The sequence below is a fragment of the Amblyomma mixtum genome, chromosome 2, assembly GCF_055824585.1.
Source record: "Amblyomma mixtum isolate Tamu chromosome 2, ASM5582458v1, whole genome shotgun sequence".
In the NCBI taxonomy this organism is placed as follows: domain Eukaryota; kingdom Metazoa; phylum Arthropoda; class Arachnida; order Ixodida; family Ixodidae; genus Amblyomma; species Amblyomma mixtum.
In genome coordinates, this window is record NC_143013.1 from 249560513 (window position 1) to 249583175 (window position 22663).

Genomic DNA, 22663 nt, shown 5'->3' on the forward strand with positions numbered 1-22663 from the left:
TGGCACGGTATGTAGTAGTAAGAACGTAGACCAACGTTTGAAACGCTTGAAACAATTTATTGACGTTTCGACCGTGGAACGGCCTTCGTCAGAATCATATATATATATATATATATATATATATATATATATGAACGTAATGCGGTTGAAACACGGCAGAAAAACAACTTTATTCTAACGTTTCGACCAGGGTCTGGCCTTCGTCAGAGTGACGCAGGCCTCACTCTGACGATGGCCAGACCCTGGTCGAAACGTTAGAATAAAGTTGTTTCTCTACCGTGTGTCAACCAAATTACGTCTGTGTTCTATCGGATCCATCCGTTCTTCACCCCTTTCTGATATATATATATATAGGTACAGCATTACGACAACGCGACCGTTTCTTTAAGGTTTATTTTGCCAACGATATCGGGAATAGTATTCCCTTCATCAGGGCAGGCTTACAATGAATCGGTTTCGTCAATATAAGTACACAGAACAAGCGGGGAGGTATAATCTCCGCCCTCGAAACAAACTTGAGAATGAGGGAAACGGACCGTATAATAGACAGCACGACAGCCCTCACACGGGCCGGGGCTGAACAACAACCAGAAAAACAAACGGGGAGGTGGAAATTGTAAAGTAGTATTAAAGAACGAGTTTGAACAGCGATAGAAGAGGCAAAAGAGCGTTACGGCCGGCTCTCGGCGCACACGGAGGCCGTATATATTGCCGCGTGCTCATCAGTCCTGTGCTGTGGCAGTGCGACTCTGGCTAGTCTTCGTTACACTTTCTGGTGGAGGTGCTGGTCAAATTTCGATTTCTACGGTCCCCCCCCCCCCACCCCCGCGAACGCTGTCTTCTCTTCCCTTAACCCCCACCCCCGCCCCAGCCCGTCATCCCTTCATTCGCACGCATCCATTCGATTCACTACTGGCCAGAGTTGCTGTCTTCAGTCCAGCACTACGTGAAGACGTGCCGCGACTACCAGCGGCAAAATATTGCCACCCGTGAAACTGGCACGGCTTCTCCAATCCATCGTCGATAGAACGAGAGGCTACACGGATCCAAGTGCGAGAAATGCTTACCGACGAAGTAGTCCAACCGCCCAGCAGCCCATGGGGCTGGTGAAGAAAAAAGACAACACTTTGCGATCCTGTGCCGATTATTGGAAGTTAAATCGTGTCACGAAGCGCGACGTATACCCACTTCCATGTATCGACGACGCCATGGATCGGCTGCGTAATGCTAAATATTGCTCCTCACTCGACCTTAACAATGGCTTGAAGATATGCTTTCTATGTATGTCGATGTTGAACATCGCACGTGGGGCGAAGTTCTCCCGTATGCAACCTTTGCCTACAATACGGCAGAGCAGAAGACGACCCGTCTTATCCTTTTCCGGCTGGTCTACGGACATCGTGTTACAACTATGTTGGACGCCATCCTCTCCACGGGTCACGGCGTAGGCGACAACGGCGCCTGTGCTGACGTCGACACATTCGTCCAACGGGCTGAAGGAGACCGCCTGCTCGGAAGATGCCGAATTCAGCACCAGCAATACCACGACGCTGGTCGCTATAACCTCCGACGCCGAGACGTTTGGTATGAACCCGGCGATTCTGTGTGGGTACGGACACCCGTGCGCCGTCGAGTGCTCCCCGAGAAGCTACTCCGCGGCTACTTCGGTCCATACGAGGTAGCTAGGCGTCTTAGTGACATCACCTAGAAGTTGTACCGCGGGACCCGAGATATTTACCACGGCGGCGCCATCCGACTGAGACCGTCCACGTGGTGCGCATGAATCCTTATAGCGACAGAAAATGGCGGCTTGTCACGGACACATACGGCTTGAGTTCCGATGCTTTAGACATTTATTCAGCGATGAGAAAAAAAAACTGGTTTATTTACTGACTGTCAACCCATCGCCAATTTAGGGGACATATGTGTACCATGGTCTGACTTTATTCCCGTCCTAAACCAGTACATTTGAAGCGAAAGCTTTAATACAGGCCCTCAGGCTTCAATCGCAGACCGTGCAAATTTGACCTTCAGCTGAGTTAGAGGTCTAACCATGAAAAAGCGAAAAAGGAATTCAATCAATATCCACGACTGGGAGTCGAACCCGCGGCTCCGCGAACAGACCTCCTTTAAGGGCTGCTCATCGAGACCACTCGACTATCGCCGCAGCCAGAACGCCTCGCGTTAAACTGCACCACAATCTCATGCTGTGCATTGGAGAGCGCCTTCATCAACTTCCATTTGCTCCGTCCCGCGGCATTGCCTGCTCACCGTCGTCGTCTATGTAGCACAAATCCATGCGTTCGCTCCGATTCGAATGTAGTAAACATTCTCTCTAGTTCTTTTCTGTCATGTTGATCGTGTACTGTGCGATGTCAGTGCACGTTAAAGAACCCCAGGTGGTCGAAATTTCCGGAGCCCTCCACTACGGCGTCTCTCATAGCCTGAGTCGCTTTGGGACGTTAAACCCCATTAACCAACCAACCAAAATTACCTTTGGAGATCAGGGACCCTTTTGACAAAGCTTTACCCCATCCGGTTCACGTAGGTATATTTATTTTCTAACCGGATTCGCAACGAAGGATTTGCTGCATAATGCCAATAATAAGCTGTTACATGGAAATATTTAATGTTATTACATTCCAATAACATCTCAGTGCCTTTTAAGAAGTAATTCAAATATGATTTCAAACCGAGTGCTTTTCCACAATCAACAATCGAAACAAGGAACAAACATTAAAAATAAGCATAGAAGCAGTCCACAGAATACTATTTTCGCGTTTCATCGCCAACCTGGTAGCCGCAGGTAAAATGAGAATGAATTAACCACGGCCTCATGGGCTCCGCGGTAAGAATGCTTGCGGGTCTTGCCCACGCCCAATTTAAGGACAGCTGCTAACTCTAGATAAGGTACATGAAACACCGCGAATTTCGTGCATCGTTGCAACTGCTGCGCTTTAGCGTTAACGTTCCCGAGCGCATTGCTCAAGTCTCGGATAGCAGACAAAAGATAACGGTGTGTGCATGAGGCGATCAACCAAAAAATAAAAAAAGCTTGTTCCATCTTGTTGGACATCCACATTTATTCCCTTACAGTGTACCAGGTTATATACAGCTTGTCGCAAACTAAAGAAAGAATGTAAGATTTGAAAAGAAAGCCTAAGCCTTTAGGTTTGTCAATAAATCTCCAAGGGTCGAAGTGATATTCTGGTGGTAAGATATGTTTAGCTCTGCGAATCAGCTATCCCGCTGTGGTACACGCTTCTCCAGACCCAGTGCACTGGCATGGCGTCCTTTGGTTACCACCGAACGACGGTACTAAAGAGGAAGTGAATAGGTTTGGGCATGTTGGTAATTCATCGTTACAGGAAAACATAGCGCGAAAGCAAGATAGTACGAGGACTAGAAGCGACAGGACAAGCGGTGTAACCTTCACTTAGTTATGTATTGCGGATATGCAGCACGTACTATCGCGATCACAATATGTCGGGACGTGTGAAAGTGTGGCAAAACTGCGTTCCGCGGCACCTAACGGCGCACTCCCGCTCGTTCTTTCTTCGCAAGCGTTTTTGTAGCCTCACTGCTACGTTTCGCACGGCGGACGTAGATCGGAACAGGCGCCAGGTGCCGCTTCAATATCCGGCTAGCGTCGGCCCCAGCCACTGTGAAGAGCGAAACAGATAGTTGCCGCTTTTCGCGAAGCAACCACTTGCGTAAAGGGGAAGAGGCCCGCAGTGACGTGTTCTTTGTTTTACTGCGTTCGCACTATGAGCAACACTGACCCAAAACGCCGACTTCTGAAGCTTCCATCCCCCCCGCAGATCAACTACATCCAGTAAGCACCACCGAGGCCAAGTTCACGGGGCATTAGCTTCGCAGAATGCTGGACACGCGTGACACACCTGAGGGAATTGTTGCCGAACATTGTTATACTTTTCCTCTTTCTGTTTCACGTGACCGCATTTTTTGCGGAAGGCTTTGTATACCAAGGCTCTTCGCTACCATAAGCAGTTGGTCATCCCGGCAATCGGAGCCTTGTGTCCCGTTAGTTCAGTGCTTGAGCATTGAAAATTGGTGGTCACGCCTGCGAGGAGGCCTATGATAAACAGAAAACTTAAGTGTACGCTCCCTCTTCTTTACCATGAGTCGCTGCGCCACGAAAGGCAACCCGCTATCCGCTTCACCTATCAGCTGCTTAGGCAGATGCTTGCCAGATACCGATGCGGCGCCTGGCGCCGGTTCTGAGCTACGTACGGCACGCGTAAGGTAGGAGTGACAGCACAGAGATGCCCACAAGGGGCGAAAGAGCGAGGGTGCACCGTTAGGTGGCGCAGAACGCAGTTTCGGCACGCTTTCCCACGTCCCGCAATATTATCTTCATGCAATGAATCTGCATAAAGAATGATGAACGCACAGAAAGCGGTTGAAACATTGCCACTTGCCATACGTGACATGAAATGAAGCTTCCTCCGTGATAGGGTCGCAGACGGCTTAGTGACGCATTCATCACGTGCGCTTGCTATCTCGGTAGCTTCCACGATTCACCGAGTCAGGCTGTTGTGATGGCGGTACAACACAATCGCATTTTCCTAAAGAGGGTGGCAAGGTGCTTTTGCGTTTAGAAGTGGAAGCCTTCATCTCCTCCCCACAGAGTGATAAAAAGATTAAAGCCATACTGCTGTGCATGCTGCTCTGACCGACGCATTGCAGCGCACGCTTCATTTCTGCACCTGTCTGTAAACGGAGTGGCTCTTCTGGAAACGCAAACTGTTCACTAGACGATGGCTACCGTCCTGGAAAGCTGCACAACTAAGCTTGGGGAGCTGGTCGTGTATTTGTGGCGCAACATAACCAGGCTACTGTCCCAGCTATGGGAATACAAGATGAGGTCGCATCACCTGCCGCCGGTGAAAGACGACCTTGCCCTGAGCTCTGCGACATCGCTCGCTGCATACATCAGGACTGGCCAGGTGAGGCTCTGCTTCATTTCGATTTTGCTTCGTAGCTTTTACAGCTCTTTCTAGTTCAGGATGTGTGCTCTTGTGTGAACAGCATCGGCGACAACATCGGCATATCAGCAAATACTGGTTGTTCTTGTTGTTGTTGGACCAACAAAAACCGCTCAAGCCATGATATTCAGTGTGCCTCTGAATGGCCCTCCTTGCATCGCTCACAGTGGCCAGGGGAGGCATGCTGCAGTTGTTAGTTACTACACATTAGGGAGATGCGAATGCAAAAGACGACCCCGGACGCTAACTCCGTTATAAAAGATTTGATTGAGGCCTGTTGGCGTAGCAATTGAAGCTTGAAGACCATGCGCAGCGCTAAATACACCGCGCTGAAAACCGGATGCAACGAAACACAAACACTCTGGCGCACTGGCGAATGTAATCTCGGAGGGTGTGGAGTATGCATGCTTGCGTTCAGGTGACTTCCTTTATTTTACTGCTTAACGTCCTTGTCTTATTTCATCGCAAATTGACAGCATACGCCACTTTTGCCGTTGCTGTTGTTTGCTTAAGCTATAAGCCATAGAGTATCTTTGATTAATCTTGAAAAACAAACTGTCTGTGTGACTGAAAGTCGAAGCAACGCACACAGAACTGCGGCCAGTAATATGGTTCTCAAGGCAGCAGAGGCAGACGGCCCGCACATGGTGCCAACAAAAAAAATTAGGAGTCACTTTGGCGACTAAAGTGGTGCAAGGCGAAAGCCTGAGTACAGCATTCTGCCACGAATGTGGTTGTGAATGATGATTAAAGTGCTACCAGCGAATGACGCGTCCATTGGCTGTCTGCGTGTGTTACTGATGTGTGGTTAACATGTTAAGCTTCGCCTGTAAGAGTGGAACGCGACAGCGTCTTGCAACGCTGCCAGGGAGTCCACAGAACGCCATTGCCAATTCGGCTGTACGCGTTGCTGGACGGTAAATTTATTTTTTGAGGAAAGGAAATGTATCTCTCTCGCATATCTGGGTGGACACCTGCACCTCGCCGTAAGGGAAAGGAGGAAGATGGGAGTGAACGAAGACGCCGTATTAGCCAGACGCGCCTTTGTTCATTCCAAACCATTCAGCTGGCATTACGGAGTGGCTAGCGTGCTCGTGTCGCACTCCGGAGACCCTGGTTCGATTCCCCAACTCGACCAATTTCGTTCTCGGTTTTATTGATTGATGCGGTCTAACTAGAAAGGTTAATTAGGCTATTTCATATTTACATCATTGTATTTCTATCCATCGTGTTCTGTCATTCACCTGTCAAATGTTGGAACTGTCTAGGATGTTCGACACAACGTATATGAAACGAGCAACGTCGAACTGAGTAGGGAAGTGCGTGGTGGTGGAGCGAACGCGGCTTCGTACTTATCTGTTTTTTCAGCAGCGTGTCCTTCCGCGGACGCTGTTGTCGCTGCGACCCGCGTCTTTCTTTTCTTTTCCTCTGTCTTCTGACCTCTTCATTGTCCTCTATCTTAATTAGGCTAATTGATTAATTAAGCAACTAACTAAACTCAATCCCACTTAGTTGGAGCATCACTATACGATCCCTTTGATTGGTTGCATGGTTACTAGCCAAAGTACAATTGGCCCCAATTGAAATTCGCTCACTGTGACGTCACGAGCATTTCAACCAATTGAAAAGCGTGACATTTTCTGTCGACAACTGCTGCTTACAACGATGAGGCATTAAAGGCTTCCGCCTTAAAACAAACACACAAGCAAAACAATTCTTTCGCGCGCGTTTCCCGGCCGACGTTCGGAGGAGCCAATCATAGTTCAGAATGACGCCGAGCAGAGACGGGCGAAGAGGATGTGCGGGACTCTGCGGCACGGAGGCAAGTTCACAGAAAAGCGCTATATTCATAATTAAGCGGCTTTATGCTAAGCGCCTCAACGTCGTGAGCACTCGTCCTGAAAATTTTTGCTCCTGACTTTATGCTCGCTTTGCTCGTCAGGCTCAACTGAGAGCCAACGCTCCAGTCGAAGTTGGCTCGACGTCTAACGTTTCGTTTTAATTGCAGGTAGAAAGCTTCCATCTCCTTTCTGCGTACATCGAACGCATCGAACGCATCGAAGAGCTGGAGTCCTTCATCAGTCCTGTCGTAGAGGAACGTTTTGAGGAGGCGCTCCGTGAGGCTGAATTCACCGACTTTTTGGTGGAATGTGGTAACATGAGCGTGCAACAGCTGAGCCGAGCGAAACCACTTCTGGGCGTGCCATTCAGTGTCGATTGCAGGATTGCAGTAAAAGGTGAAGTAATTTATTCCTCTGAAGCGCCTGATCCAAAGTTTTCTCTCACCCCGCCGCGGTGGCTCAGTGGCTACGGCGCTCGGCTGCTGACCCGAAAGACGTGGGTTCGATCCCGGCCGCGGCGGCTGAATTTTGATGAAGGCGAAATTCTAGAGGCCCATGTGCTGTGCGATGTCAGTACACGAACCCCAGGTGGTCGAAATTGCCGGAGCCCTTCACTACGGCTTCCGTCATAGCCTAAGTTGCTTTGGAACGTTGAACCCCAATAAACCAAACCTAAACCAAAAGTTTTTCTCATTTTCTTCTTAGTTGGCATCGTTCAGTAAGACTGTTAGTGTTTCGATTAGTGTGCCATACAGAAGCAGATGAAGTCGAATTACAGCAACTAAAGCAATAGGCGAACAAATGTGGCAAGATCATATCAGTGAACTGCAGATCCGTGGAAGGATGACTGAAAGAATGGGCAAAAAAATTTTCCCATCCTGTATGTCCGATTCCTCATGAACGGAAATAGTTGGTACTCCCGCGGGAGTTATCGCGCCTGTCTAGGGAGAGTGAGATCAGAGCATCCTTCTTACGAATCCTCCTTCCCCTTCTGCTGTAAAGGCAACGGAAGATCTGGCCGGAAAAAAAAAGAGATAGCAATCGTGGTGGGCTGAGCTCCCGAGAAAATGGTTATGTCCTCGTGTTCCCGCCGGCAGTGCCTAGCACAAACTCCAGAGTGGAAGTTCAGACATGGTTCTCGCGTTTCCCGGCTGATGTTAGGCTAGATGCGTTTCAGTAAGCACGGGGGAAACCTGATGCTGCCTTATGTCCAGATAATATCGGGAAAAAGAATTGCAGCCACCTGACCGCCTCAGAAGGAATGCATGGAAAGTTCTGTAATTCACGAAAGATCACTCCTTTATTTCTCTGCTTTGCCTTTGCCGTTTTAGCTCGCATGCAGTCTTCGGTAACCGTATCCTAATATCTTGGTGCGCCTTCATGGCCTCCAGGCCTCAACCACATCTTGTCGGGACATAGCGCACGAGTATTCCACAAAGTCGCAGACGGTTCACAACACAATCTCGTTTGCCAGCTATATAATTGCGCCTTAAATGAGGTATAGGTACCGCCGGCAGCCCCTTGACGCGCGTCTGTTCGTTCACTCTTTCCTCTCATATCTCCTTTATCTCATTTACCTCCTTTATCTGTACATGGCAGCGGGGTTGGCTTGGCTCGAGCCAGTCGGCAGGCTCGTGCAATTTCCTTTTCATCCTCCTTTCAGTCACAACAACAACCCTTAACACGAGTGCTTGTCCTGCACTCACATTAGAACCGATGAGCGCCGGCCGCCGGGTCCCACACCGTGCAACACGGTGTGTTTCCGGCGGGTGGAGACATCTGGTGCCCTGCTTTCTCCCTAACATTGTCTCAGACCGAGCGGTCGAATCCCAACGGCCCTAGTGTCAGTTGAAGACACGCACGCGACTGTTCGTGTTCAGCGGGCTGCAGGCGGTAAAGTTCGACGTTCCTTGCACTGTATCATGTATAGGGTGTTTCTCGTGTTCGGGCGCAAATTAACGGCAGGATGCCTTTTTACTTTTTTGAACAATGTTTATTAACAAGGTTAGCTAAGAGTGATTACATAGGTGCGTACGGTCCAGCGTCCATTTTGCGTCTGCCTCTTCGTCTTCCTCCCCGGAGTTGCTGGTCGCCCCGTCGCCCAGGGTTGTCGGACGACTGTGTTTTTCCCGCTGCCCGCGTTCGCTGCTCATCGGGAGGTTCGCTAACACGTGTCAGGCCGGCTTGTTTTGCACACTGGAATGAATCGACTGTGTGCAAAATATAATGTGCCGGACCGGTCTGGTGCCAGCACCGGATAGCATTAGCAATAGCCTTTGAGCACAGTAGCCACACCAGCTAATCCTCGAGTTAACACCACAGTACACCGATGCACACTTGTAAATTTTCCGAACGAGTCGGGTGCGGACCTTCACAATTCTTCCTTCCAGGAATGCGGCAACACAGCACTTCGTTGCTGCAACGTGAGCAACTGTCCACGGAGGACGCCCCCTCAGTGGCCCGGATGCGTTCAGCCGGCGCCATCCCGTTGGTGCAGACCAAACTGCCTGGAGTTGGTAGCGGTGAGTTGGATGGCACTAATTAAGACTGACACAAGCCCAGATGTTCCTACACGGGAGGACAGCTTTCAACACTGCATTTGCCCTCAGACCCACAGCTCTTTACATTGCGTGGAATACCCAGGCAATTGTTATAAAACTATATCCACTTCAGCGATTTCTTAATCAAATGGTATGATGGTGCCTGCCCTTCTATAAGTATATATTCAAAAGGCATTGCCCCAATCGCGCTTTAAGGAGTATGTCTACCTTTCCTGGACATCAGCAATTGGATTATGCTGTTGGCGCCAGGAGCGCCAACACTTAATTGAACTAGTGATTTTGAGAGAGCTGTCGATTCGAGAGATTCCGCGCGAAAGTAGTTATCATCATGGCTGCCTCTTCCTGACTGCTGCAAAATGCTTTGAGCGTTCACACCAACTGCTTCCGAAGGCCAGAGAAAATCAATAGGATAAACCGAAAATTTGAAATTCCCGCGCATTTCTGATTGTAATGTGCTAAGCTCTGTGATAGGTGTAGAAAATTGGAAAGTGTTCGTCGATGAATTTTTAGCAGAAACAATATCATGGGTGCGCAACATTTACTGTATTTGCATCATATGTTGCTCGTGCTATGCAGGCCTTGTAAAACTAGTTGCCTTCATGGAAGAAGCGGCACGCCTGTCTAAATTTCACTTGTCGAAAAAACAGCGATATAATATCGCTAGCAACGAAGGCAGTTTCCAAAATAGCTCTAAGGTCTCGGAATGGCGACTAAGATTTCTCGTGAATCGTCGCCATTGACATGCTGAGACAACAGATGGGAGAGGGTGTCTGTAAACTCGCACTGCTTGTTATTACAGGTGGCGAAGCATGTCTCTTGGCTTCAGCGGGCTCTCTGGTTGGTCTGGGCACCGACATTGGAGGAAGCGTGCGATTGCGGTCAGGCGGTTGCGGGATCTTCGGCCACAAGCCAACAGATGGTGAGCCCTGGCCGTATTTCAACGATGCACTGCCTGCACTTCGCTACGCTCAGTATATGAACACCTCCGGGACCCCGAGCATGTCCTTTTGCTTATGTTCGTAACTGTGATAAAAAAATAGTTTAATTGCGCACTCATGTGCAGTTCTCTGGCTTTCATCGCTTGGCATTTCAGCGCATGGAAAATTCTGGCGGCTATGCTGAATTGTTTGGCCGTGTTCTTTTTTAACTGTGGCGCTCTTTAGACAGCGTTAATGATGAGAAAATGGCATTCAGCAGACTCGTCCCATTTTGGCGATGGTGCTTTAGTGACGGGCATAGCAGACTGCACTAAAAGAAAGAACGTTCTGTTAAAAACCCAGTGCTTCAAAGCTAACTGAAGCCGCCTTGTTAAAAATGGTTCACATGACATAGTCTCCTCACCACCAGCACTAGCGCTAGTCTTGGAATGTGTGGTGAGCAATTTTTTCCTTCAATCTTTTCACAGTATCGGGAACAAATGCCGGAGAAAACATACAAGACAACATTATATGTCCCATGGCCAGGTATGCAGAGGATCTGCCTCTGCTCCTGAAAGTTCTTGCAGGAGATACAGCCAATCACCTCAGGCTAGACCAGGAGGTCTGTATCCAGCTCAAGAAATTTTGTAAGCTCATCAGCGAATACGCTTTCAGTCTGCGCGTTTCATCAAAGTGATAAGGTTGATGATAGAGCAGTGGTGCAACTCTCTACTTTCGTCACTCATCACATCTGTAGCGTCTATTGGACTTAGTATGAGCTGCCAATAAACCCCCTAGAGAGAGCTGTTTTGGATAAGCACGTAATAGTCCTTACTGAAATGCACCGATGCTTTAACGCCATTATTTTGCGGTTTGGCGGTTCACCCCCTCATGATGTTTCGCTTTGGTCTAGCGGCCAGCGAAACGACAGGCCGCATCGAACCGACCGAGGTTCACTCTAAGTTCATGTGGCAGCAAGTGCCTCAACATCGGCGGGGAAATTTAATGTGAAAAAATTCAGGGGGGGCATTGTTGACTTGCGATGAGGTGAAAGCCTTAAGCGCGGTGTTGCTGCTTGTGTCACTGATGTCTGGTTAGGGTGTTAAGCTTCGCCTCTAAGAGTGGAACGCGACAGCCTCTTGCAACTCTGCCAGGGAGTCCATAGAACGCCATCGCCCATTCTACTCTACGCCTTGCTCGCCGATAAATTGGTTTTTGAGGAAAATAATTCTGTCTCGCATATCTCGGCGGATCCCTCAACCTCACCATAAGGGAGGGGAGGAAGGTGGATGTGAACGAAGACACAGTGTTCACTAGGCGAGCTTTTCTTCATTACAAACCGTCGAGCTGGCATGGCGGAGTGCTTAGCGTGCTCGTCTCGCACTCTTGAGACCCTGGTTCGATTCCCAAAGTCGATCAATTTCCTACTGGATATTATTTATTTATTTATCACTATACTATCCCTTTAATTGGTTGCATGGTTACTAGCTTAAGTACAATTGGTCCCGTTTGAAATTCGCGCACTGTGACTTTGCGACCATTTCGACCAATTTAAAAGCGTGACATTTCTGTCGACAACTCCTGCTTACAACGATGAGGCATTAAAGGCTTCCACCTTAAAAAAACATCAATAACGCTTACAGCGACAGCGAGCTGCTTCTTCGAACAAATTTGCTAACCTCACTCGATTTCTTTCCTTTTGTACCTTCAGGAGATAAGGAGTACGTTGTCTCGTCTATTAGCTTCTAGTTTAAGCTATAAATTTGTTCCTGCTCTTGTAGCGTTCGCGATGTCTTGTGCAGGTTGACCTGAGGGCGCTCAAGGTATTCTTCATAGAAACCAATGAAATCCTTCACCCCAGCAGCGCCACCACAGAGGCTCGTGAGGGCGTCGAGAAGGCGAGTACCATTACTCCATGTCAACCATGAAGCGCACGCAAACAACACAAAAACTTCTTCCGCCTCCATTCACAAATTGTATCTCGTGAACATCATGTGAGGCAGAGACGGACAAAAGGCGAGGGAAATTTCTAAATCGTTTCCTTTCTTGTTTTCGTCAACAATCTTTTGTATATCGAGTTTGTCAAGGAATGAGAGAGTCGAGGACGAAATCACTGCTTCGTGCATGGCCGGGATTTAAAATCAACTACATCCACAATGAAGACTTTTTCCCACTATTTAGCACCGCAGGTAAGAGCCAGCGATTGTAATTCTGGTTACGCAGAAGCCAAGCTACAAAATTTCGCCACTCACTGCGGCGATAATTGCGCTCTCACGTTAGCAGAATGCATGCAGATGAGCAATGACAATCTCATTAGTTCGAATTTGGGAGCAAGACCTCAGCAAGCAAAGACTCATATAACAAGCTTCATTACGTTGTGTGAATTGCGCTGAAAAACGGAAGCCGCGCTTTCTTTCAGCTGCCGCCCGAGCCCACTGGCGCTTGTCTTGAAACCAAGCACAAAGCGAAACTCTCTATTGGGCAGCACGAAAGGCGTGAAGCGACTGATGTTTTTTTTTAAGAAGCACGGATGAGAGCGCTGCAATCGCGGCGCATTCGGGCGCTGGGGTGCGCTGTCACGTGGTTTTTTAAGCATGAAATGCTTTTAGCTCCCGTTGTCGGCAGGGTGGTGACGTCACGCCCAGACCGAGAGCCAGCATCCGGGCACTGAATTCCACTCATCCGGGCAATGAATTCCACACATCCGGGAGCTGAACCGAGAGCATCCGGGCACCGTACGAGATTTAACGAGACTCATACGTGATCTGATAGGGGCTTTGAGAGAGGGTCGCTTAGAGCAGGAGGGGAGCTCCACGGCGAGAAGGGCTTTGGGCGGAAAAACTGCTTCCGCGCCGTCCCCAAGGATGGCACCGCGGTCCCACACTCACGCATGTAAAAGACCGGCCGCCGGGCCTCAGCTCGTGACATTTCTCCCTTTGGCAGGCAGATGTACACACGCTCGCGGAGTATTCTAACGCGCTGCATATACATTCTTGTCAGGCCTGCGTCTCCTCGTGTCCGCGTACGCTTCTGCATCGTCCTGCATTTCAATGCCGCCACCGTCACAGCTGCTTAAGCCAAGCAATGGAGCCTCATGAAAGGAGAGGTAGGAATCGTCTTGCGGAAAGCGATCGCTTTGCGAGTGATACGCCACAGCAGAAGACTGCTCGCCCCTGCCGACAACGCCATAATTATGCGGCCGCTCCCGAAAGCGACAAGGCGGCCACGGTTCGCGGCTGCCTACTTAAGCCCTCACTATTGCAGGTGATCGCTTCGGCGCAACAAGAAGAGCGTGGTGTGATGTGGTGTTGAACACTAGACCCATTTCAAGATTTTGACTAGTACCATCTACAACCGATGTGTTATGCCCGTAAACATTTCATGCTTACTCTACTCTCGATTACGGGAGAGGCAGAGATTTTTTTAACTCCGCGGGCCTTCGTTCTTCTCGAATAAAAATAGCCACGCTAAGTATATCTCGTTGGAAGTGCCTGGATTGAACAATATTTCTGGAGCTCCACAACTTTCCAGTTGACGCCTGAAAGTTTCAACGTCTATTAAAAAGTTAATTTATTTATCTTGACTAATTATAAGACGAGCAAAAAAATGATACTGTAACTTAAGCTAAACCCCAAACCAGCCAGGTGATTTCAGTTTTGAAGAATGCTTAGGTTTTTTTTCAAAATCTCGGTCCAACTTAGCTGGCACACCATGAATAGAGTAAAACTGGAAGAAGCAGAAATGAATTTACAAAAAGAACTAACTTCCCCTGCTCAGACTAGACTGGACTGTCATTCTTTCGCTTGCCTTTTTAAACACTTAATTAACAAAGAAATAAGGGTGGTCATTCTCAGCCGCCTGCTCCATCCAACAATTCTTCAATCAAAAATGTCATGCGAGGTGGGAACTATACCCTGTGGGTTGGACTCAGCCTCGAACTCAGGGTCCCGCTAACGACAAAAACAAAATTAAAAAAATCATCACTCTCTCTCCGGTAAGAGTATCCGCACCCTCTCCCGTCGGGGGAACGCCTTCCTGCTTGCGTTGCTAGTGAAATTCTTGACACCGATGCGCTCCCACCCGTCATCAGTGGAGCTGTAGGGCTGTGCCCGCTCGTCTCTGCCAATCATTGTGGATGTTTTGTGATCGGTGTTGAACATTTGGGTTCAGATAACCTGCGCTGCAACACCCTGGTACGATTCCAGAGGTGGGTGCGGCTCCGCCGGTGCCGCGCCCGATCTCAACACCTGAATGTTCTCCTGGCATCTCCTGGCATTCCGTCAGGCCCAGCTGAGCTGGTCATACCTGCTGTGCAAGCCCTACCTGCTGCCTCAAACCTGGTGCCTTGCAGCTACTCTTCTGCTTCAGCTGCATCAGGACCAGCATATCCAGACCCCCATGGGCATCGCACCCCTGAAGCTTCCAACTTAAGCCCTGATCTGCCGCTACCTTCAGGTCAGGATGATATTTCTGATTCGTCAGATTCTTCTACTATCATCTACATGGACACTACTGTGAAGTACGGAGAAGGGTCTGAGAAATTTATCCATGTGCCTTCAAAGCGCCGTCGCAGCTCAAAACGGTCACTTTTGAGTGTAGACACTCCGAACGTAACTCAAACTAGGCACAACCTTACAGTTGTCATCAAGCCAGTGGATTCTGGACACCGCATTACCCGCTTCAATCCACTGACATTGAGGCAAGAATTCGGATCTGTGGCTCCAGACGGTGTTCTTCAAGTTCGTCCTAAAGATCGTCTAAACCTTCTGGCAGTTGACACCCGTACAGCGCACGCTACAGAACGCCTTCTGCAAACAACAAGCATAGCTGGAGTTGCCGTTCAAGCCTATGAGCCCTGTACCAGCAACTTCGGTGTTGGTGTCATTGAGGGTGTCCCCTTGGATCCTCCTCAATCAGAGATCTACTCTGCACTGCTACAGAGAGCTCCGATCAAATCTGTCCTGCGGCTAGGCAATTCAGAAAACATCCGCATTGTAGTTTCGACAGAATCTGCGCCGCGATACGTTATTCTCGGCTATACAAGGTACCGTGTGTACGAGTACATTAACCCCCCCCCCCCCCCCTCCAGTGCACCAAATGTCCGCGCTTCGGCCATGTGGGTAGCGCTTGTCGACTTGCCTTGCGCTGCTCCCGTTGTGGTGGGAGCCATGGCCGAAATGAATGTGCAAGTGATAACCCTCTTTGTCCAAACTGCGGAAAGCAACATGAGGCGACGTTTATCCGTTGCACAGCCTATCAAAAGGAGAAGATCATCTACAAATACAAGAACTCCAATATTAAAGATTATAGGACAGCAAAATCTGCTTTAATTGAGCAAAATAAAATCCGGGGAAGTCGCCGCTGAAAAAAATCATCGCCGGGGAAGAAAGCTCCTCGACAACCGGACAAGACAAAGCGAGTTACCTGCGCGTTAAGGACGTGGTTCAGTTCCCTCCTCTTCCACCGCGCCAAACGTTGAGCCACCTTCAGTTGCGAGTACAAGAGTGAATACTCCACGGCAGCCGCAGTATGTACCCTGGAACCACTCGCGCGAAGGGTCAATTCGCCAAAACTCCGACGGCACAAGTTCCCTACTGTGCTCGCTTGTTGAGGCTATCCGCGCCTTTCTTACACCACTCTCCTCGCCGGTGGCACAGGCCATCCTTACAATCCTTGACTTCATTTCACCTCTACTTGCACAATGGCGGTAGCAGTCAATGCACCAGCTACTCTCCCTAGCGGGAAAAGCATCCGTAACACGGCCACCATCTTTCAATGGAATGCCTGCAGCCTTCGTCCACGATTGTCTGATTTCCGACAATTTTGCTCAAAGCACCGTTTCCCGATTATTGCCATGCGGGCAATAATCGGCTATACAGGCATTCAGGCTATGCGGTTAATAACTCTATGACCGGTACTGACATCAGCAGAGTTCTTTTAGCTGTCCGGAATGACGTCACCTCCATCCCACAACCGTTACCTGTCGACTCACGGAATGAGTATCTTGCAGCCAACGTCAAGATCATGAATCTGTCCTTCACAGTGATCGTCGGGTACATACCCCCCCGTGTCACATTTGACGTTGACCGCCTTCAGGATATAGCACGCAGTACTCCTGCACCGCACATCATAACGGGCGATTTCAATGCACACCATCCTGCTTGGAGAGGCACCAGATCAACAGGCAGAGGACAACAGTTATCTGATTTTGCACAGCGTAACAATTTGAATTTCCTCAACACCGGCCAGGCAACTTTTTATCAGGGTGCAAGGTCCAGTGCCCTTGACATTTCTATGATTTCTGCGCATCTGTCGTCTTCAGCAACTTGCAATGTAGACATAGAAACTCATGGCAGTGCTCATCTACCTACGGTCATTAAGGTTGGTGGTGCTTTTTTTAGTTCCCAGCGGCGTAAGGTACGCAACACGAATTGGGATGTTTTCTCTGATATAGTAGAAAAATTAGAGCCCTCAAACCTTGATTATTATAAATTCATTGATGCTGGAGCACGTGCTAAAACGACCAGCGCTAAAGTTATAATCCTACCAAAAGTGTACTCAAGTGTAGATGTTGAATATGAGTGACTTCGAGCAATTCGCCGCAGAGCAGAGTGACGAGCACGGAGTACCAATAACAGCGAAGACAACAGCGTTGCTAGGCGCGCACAGAAACAAGTTCAGCGCCATTTGGACAAACTCGCAAGACGGGAATGGCGATCCTTCTGCGCAAAGCTTGATTCCAGAAAGCCTGTTTCTAAAATTTGGAGCATCGTACGCAGCCTCAGTAGTCAGCCCGCGCCATTAAATTACTTTGCGTACGTAGCTGTGAATGCGAACATTTCGCGTCTCGACGCAGCGCAGGCTTTCTGTTCCAAGATCATTGCTCGTTCAACAGCCGTGTCGGTGCAACTGGCTCCCTTCACCTAACACCGCCCTCCTTGACGAACCGTTCACTATGCATGAACTTCATGCGGCTCAGGCAACTACCAATAAAAGATCCTGCCCAGGACCAGACGGCGTAAGCTACACTACCCTCTCTCACCTGACAACTGGCGCCAAGGTTCAACTGCTCGTAATTTAATTTATGACACCTCCTTGGAGTTCGGCCGCCTTGAAACGTGCTGGAAGCTTGCGCGTGTCATACCTATCCTCAAGCCTGGAAAACGATCAACTGACTTAAACGCCTATCATCCCATAGCGCTTCTAAGTTGCGTCGGAAAACTGATGGAGCAAATGGTTCACTCCCGTTTAACCTGGAACCTGACGAACAGGGGAATTAATCCTCCGACCATGCCTGGTTTTCGAAAAGGACGCAGCAGCATTGACAATTTTCTTGCCCTTGTCAGTTGTTTCAAACGCAGCAAAGCTCTGCGGTCTATGACCATTGCTGTGTTTCTTGACGTGAAGGGAGCCTTTGATAATGTCACCCATGAGGCAAATCTTTCAGCTTTACAATCAATTGGAATTATTGGGCGATTGTATAACTGGCTGCGTGACTATCTTCACGAAAGATTGATTTTTATGTCAACAAGTGAAGGTGACACAGCTCCGCATCAAATATCTCGCGGAGTACCTCAAGGGGGTATACTAAGTCCCACCCTTTTCACTATCTCACTTCTTGGCTTGGAAAAATGCTTGCCACCGACAGTTTAAATCTACGTTCTGTACGTAATAGGCGCATTGTGCATGACCTACTACAGAGGGAAATAGGCTGCATTCAATCATTCTTAAGAAAGCGCGGTCTCACCATGTCGGCAGATAAAAGCTCAGCAATCGCATTTTCAAGGCGTGATATTTCGCGTTACGCGCTGAAAGTGGCTGGTACTCCAATACCGTACATCAGAAGCCATAAATTTCTGGGGGTAACGTTTGACAGGTCACTGTCATGGTCCCCACATGTGAAACAGCTGAAAATCAAGCTCTGCTCTTACGCCTCTTTTTTTTTTTATGCTCTCCACCAGCAGAAGAGGCTGTTCTACACCTTCATTACTACGATTGTATGGAGCGCTCTTTGAAGGCCTTCTGCACTACAGTCTCCCAGCTCTTGAGGGTATTTCGCAAACAAACATTAAAATCCTTGAAGCTATGCAAGCTAAAGCCTTGCGAATTTGTGTCGGCCTTCCCAAAAACAGCTCCCCAATGGGTACGCTAGCTGAGAGTAGACGTTTATCGGCATCAGTGATCTTAACCCAGGAGCTCCTTCGTGCCCAGGTGCGGTTTGTGGCTCGTCTACCAAACCATCCACTCGCTGAGTACTGCATGGAGGAAGTTTCTAACATTCTCCCATCACAGTACCAGCATCCAGGCACAACCTACACCGCACCTTGGAGGTACGCAGCATGGCATATCAAGATCACAATACCTGGCATTAAAATAAAAAGCACCGCCAACGCTGCAGTTAAATACTTTGGGCTTGAGCACATCCATGGTTGCTACAATGCGTACCGCCACATCTACACTAATGGCTCTGTCACGTCCTTGTCATCAGCGATTGTCGTCTGGATTCCGTCAACTTGCACCACAATTTCAGCGACACTCAGCCACCGCCCATCGACTACTGCTACCGAGCTGGCTGCTCTGCGTGCTGCATTTCCTTACATTCTACAACAACCGCCAAAAGCGTGGGTTTTCTTCAGTGACTCTCGCGCTGCTCTACAATCGATAAAGTCAACAGGAAGCCATCAGGAGCAGATCGTCGATGACGGGAACAGGTTACACACCGAGGCCTGTGAGCTACGTCACCGTGTTGTGCTTCAGTGGTTACCCGGTCACTGAGGCTTCGCAGGCAACGATCGTGCTGACGGTGCAGCAAGGTCGGCGCATGGCGACACCTCCTTGTTCCTACCCATACCCTTTTCTCGTAGTGATGGCGCGAGTCTTCTCGCTACTAACTCCTGGCATATGCAACGCTCTTTGTGGTGTGACCCGCGGCGTCAATACAGACCCCTCCTTCGCATCGACCCCACTTGTGAATTCCGAATGCCACGCAATTTAGATAGACATGACTGTAATTGCCTGCACCGAATTCGTCTGGACGTTGCCTTCACTAAATTCTATCTTTATAAAACTGGTGTATCGAGTAGCCCTCTGTGCCCGACATGTGGTGTGCGCGAGGATCTTCAACCTTGATCTGCCATTGCCAAATCTTTAATACCCATCGCAAGACACTGTTAAGTGCTTCAGGACTTCGTCAGGACGGCTTCGTGCACCTAGAGCATGTCCTTGGTCCCTGGACTAATGCGACTTCGGCTGAGCGAGGGACAAAAGCATTCTTAGTTTTTCTAAGAAACACGGATATACTTTGACAGTCATGTGTGTTTGTGAGTGCGTGAGTGTTTAGTATGTTTAATGTCACCTTTTTTTTCTCTCTCTCTTTCACCCTCTTCTTTCACCCTCATCTGGAGTAGCATGCCAGGTCCATAACCAGGCAGACCTCTCCATTATTCATTAAAGTCTCCCCTTCTCTCTCAGTGCGTGCCGTTCGTCAGCAACAAAAGAGAAAGGGTAAAGGCCCAGAAGCACTATACCAAAGACGGCGCTGCGCTCACCGTGAACTTTTGCCACATTTTAAGCGAGGCTTGTTTGCACTCCTTCTTATAACTTTCTTTCCCCTTTACATTATGCCTAATGGCAAACATCTCGAATAGAAAAAAAAAGAATAAGGAAAGGACTTGGTTCCCACGCATGGCCAGAGAGTCGCCGTAATATATTTTTGGGGCGCCCTTTGCTGCCTCGGTAAACAAGGCAAGCAACAGTCCTGTTTCCTCACGAATTGGGTCAGTATGTCATAGCGACGCAGTAATTGCTTTAACCGGCATTCATTACTGCCACCCGTGAAATCCTCCTGTTAGACCACGCTGCACTGCGGGCTGCTGTGGGACATCGGGCCCCTCCGACGATGGCCCACGGCGTAAGGAGGTCCCGTGAAGACGGCGGCAGTGCGTCAGAAAACCCTCCACAATTCCCCTTTGCACTGTGGTTGCGGAAATTGTCATTGACAAAGGGAAAGCCACTTCCGCGAACGCAGGCATCTTGCCAACGGAGACAGCTGGAAATGAGTGGCGGCCTTACAATGCAATTTTAGCCTTTTTGCAGGCAAATGGAATTCTGAGAAGTAAGAAGCGTTACACGGAAAGGTTCTAAAGAAATGCGGCAAGGATTCCTTGACAAAGAGCGAGAGCTCTTCTCCACGGGGTACCACTTCCGATGTCGATGTGAATGAGACAATGACCTTCAATGCCTCACAAGGTCAAACCAAACTTGACTGCGTGGTAGTATGGCCCAGAGTATGGTAGTATGAGCACGTGATCATATGGTGATGACCATTGTGTACCTGGCCTTGACTCTTGGCGTTGACCCTTGAACTTTACCCTTAACAGTTGATTTGAGACAGCGGGCACCACATTGACAATGACTTTCAATCCCTCAGAAGATGAAATCGAAGTTCACTGCGTGGTGGTATGGCCCAAGCTGTGGTAGTATGACCCCGTGATCATGTGTCTAGGACCACTGGGTACCTGACCTTGACCTATGACCTTGACATTTTATTTGAGACACTGCAAACCATGCTTAATAGAGCTTTCGCTTGTATTACTATGTTCAAGTCAAGTTGACCCCAGCCACTTTTTCTTTCCGGGCCTTTGAATTGCTCCGTCAAAATGTTCAGTAGCCAATGATATGAAGTATGGAAAGGCGGGAATGCTTTTTACATGTCCCTCGCGGCTGTACGGGAGTGCTCAAGTTTTTCTGAGGGAGAACACTAAAGCAATACAAACACCTGATTTTTTTTCTTTCTCGTTATATAGGTTACACGGCACCTTCAGAATGCAGTTGGCTCAGACATTCGCCTGCTGCACGTACCAGAGCTTCAGCACTTATTGTTCATGTGGTTCAACGTGGCTGACAGGAGAGCGTGCCGACTACTCGCGCTCAGCGCAGAGGAGGCGTTCCAGGATTTTCTGCGTACACTCCTGGCAGCAGGGCGACGCAGGTTGGACAACTTTATGCTCGTCAGGATAATCGCGGCGGCGACGTCCCGGTTCCCGAGGAGGCGTGAAGCCGAAGCGTTCTACTCTTCCGTCGGCGCCGTGTGCTACCGCCTAGTAGAGTCACTGGGTAACGACAGTGTCCTCGTCCTGCCGGCGCCTACGCGCACTGGTTCTTACGATCAAAACATGCTGTCCGTCGATTCGGCGGGAATGAGTGCTCTGTTCAGTATTTTCAATATGCCCGTGACGGTGTGCCCGGTTGGGAAGTCAGTGAACGGAAGTCTTTTGGCTGTTCAAGTGGTGGCGACAAGGGGCAACGACCGACTCTGCCTCGCCGTGGCGAAGGAGATCGAGCGGCAATTCGGTGGATGGATTCTACCTTGAGTGCGCAACTGAAAGCGAATTATATCTTTGCACGGAGGGCTGCGCACATGAGCAGACGTTTTCAGTCTTGCGGATATTAGCACATGGGAGTTTTGTGGCTAAGTTTTAAACCATGTATGCAATAAAGATCTTTTTTAAACAACAATCAAAAAGTGATATTTGACATCATCAAGGGAGGACAACCTAGTGACATTGTCATCAACCGACCGCCGTACTCGAGCGACTGAGTAGAACATGTTTTCTGACCCCAGAACGCAAGTTTTGGCGGTGGAGTGGGCCGACAAAGTCGTCGATGGCTATGTACTCTCGACCACTTAACGCGACCTCTTGCCAAGCTCTTTCCGGCGAATAAAATGTTTTACAATCAATCTGAAAACGAATATGTGCAGTACTGCCCAGATGTTGAACAGGGATGGTGGTCCTTTAGGAGTTTCATACACCATGCCGGTGGTAATATCGCTAGGACGCGTACTATACTATACCAGCCAGCTGCAATGTCTGCGTATTTTAAAGGTCAAACATACATGTGTATAATCCGCATGGGATATGCTCGCTTTTATTGCACTCACTCAACCTGATATTCAAAAGAGCCCAGGGTAGATTTATGGAAAATCTTGGGAGGGTGGTTGCGTATGAAGCGTTCTTATTTGGACAGCGGAGTTCTTGAACACTTTTCCGAAAAGCAAAGATTAGAGCTGATGCGGTTTTCCCGAATAAAATGTCTCCCTCAGGTTTAAAGGATAGCCGGTCGCCCTCTCCCTCCTTGCTACCCTTTCGCCTGCGCTTGAAACAACTTTACTTCACGCGTTGAAGAAACATTGAAGAGGTATTTTCCTTCCATTGGTGGATATAGTTTAGTTGTTCCACTTAGTGCAGGAAGATAAAAATGGGATGATATTCAGTGGCACGACGAGGGAGCCATTTGAATATATGTACTTGCGACGCATAAAAAAAAAATTCAGA

At 48.9% G+C, this 22663-nt stretch overlaps 1 protein-coding gene across 1 annotated transcript; it reads left to right on the forward strand.

The window, feature by feature from the left end:
* The first annotated feature begins 4781 nt into the window (after positions 1 to 4781).
* On the forward strand, positions 4782 to 21709 carry LOC149363447 (fatty-acid amide hydrolase 2-A-like). The gene is made up of 7 exons (XM_089568552.1): positions 4782 to 4970; positions 7018 to 7246; positions 9241 to 9372; positions 10211 to 10330; positions 10817 to 10950; positions 12131 to 12226; positions 21134 to 21709. The coding sequence occupies exons 1-7, from the start codon at positions 4782 to 4784 to the stop codon at positions 21698 to 21700; spliced, it is 1467 nt and encodes a 488-aa protein (XP_089424678.1). The 3' UTR covers positions 21701 to 21709.
* Positions 21710 to 22663: the final 954 nt, after the last annotated feature.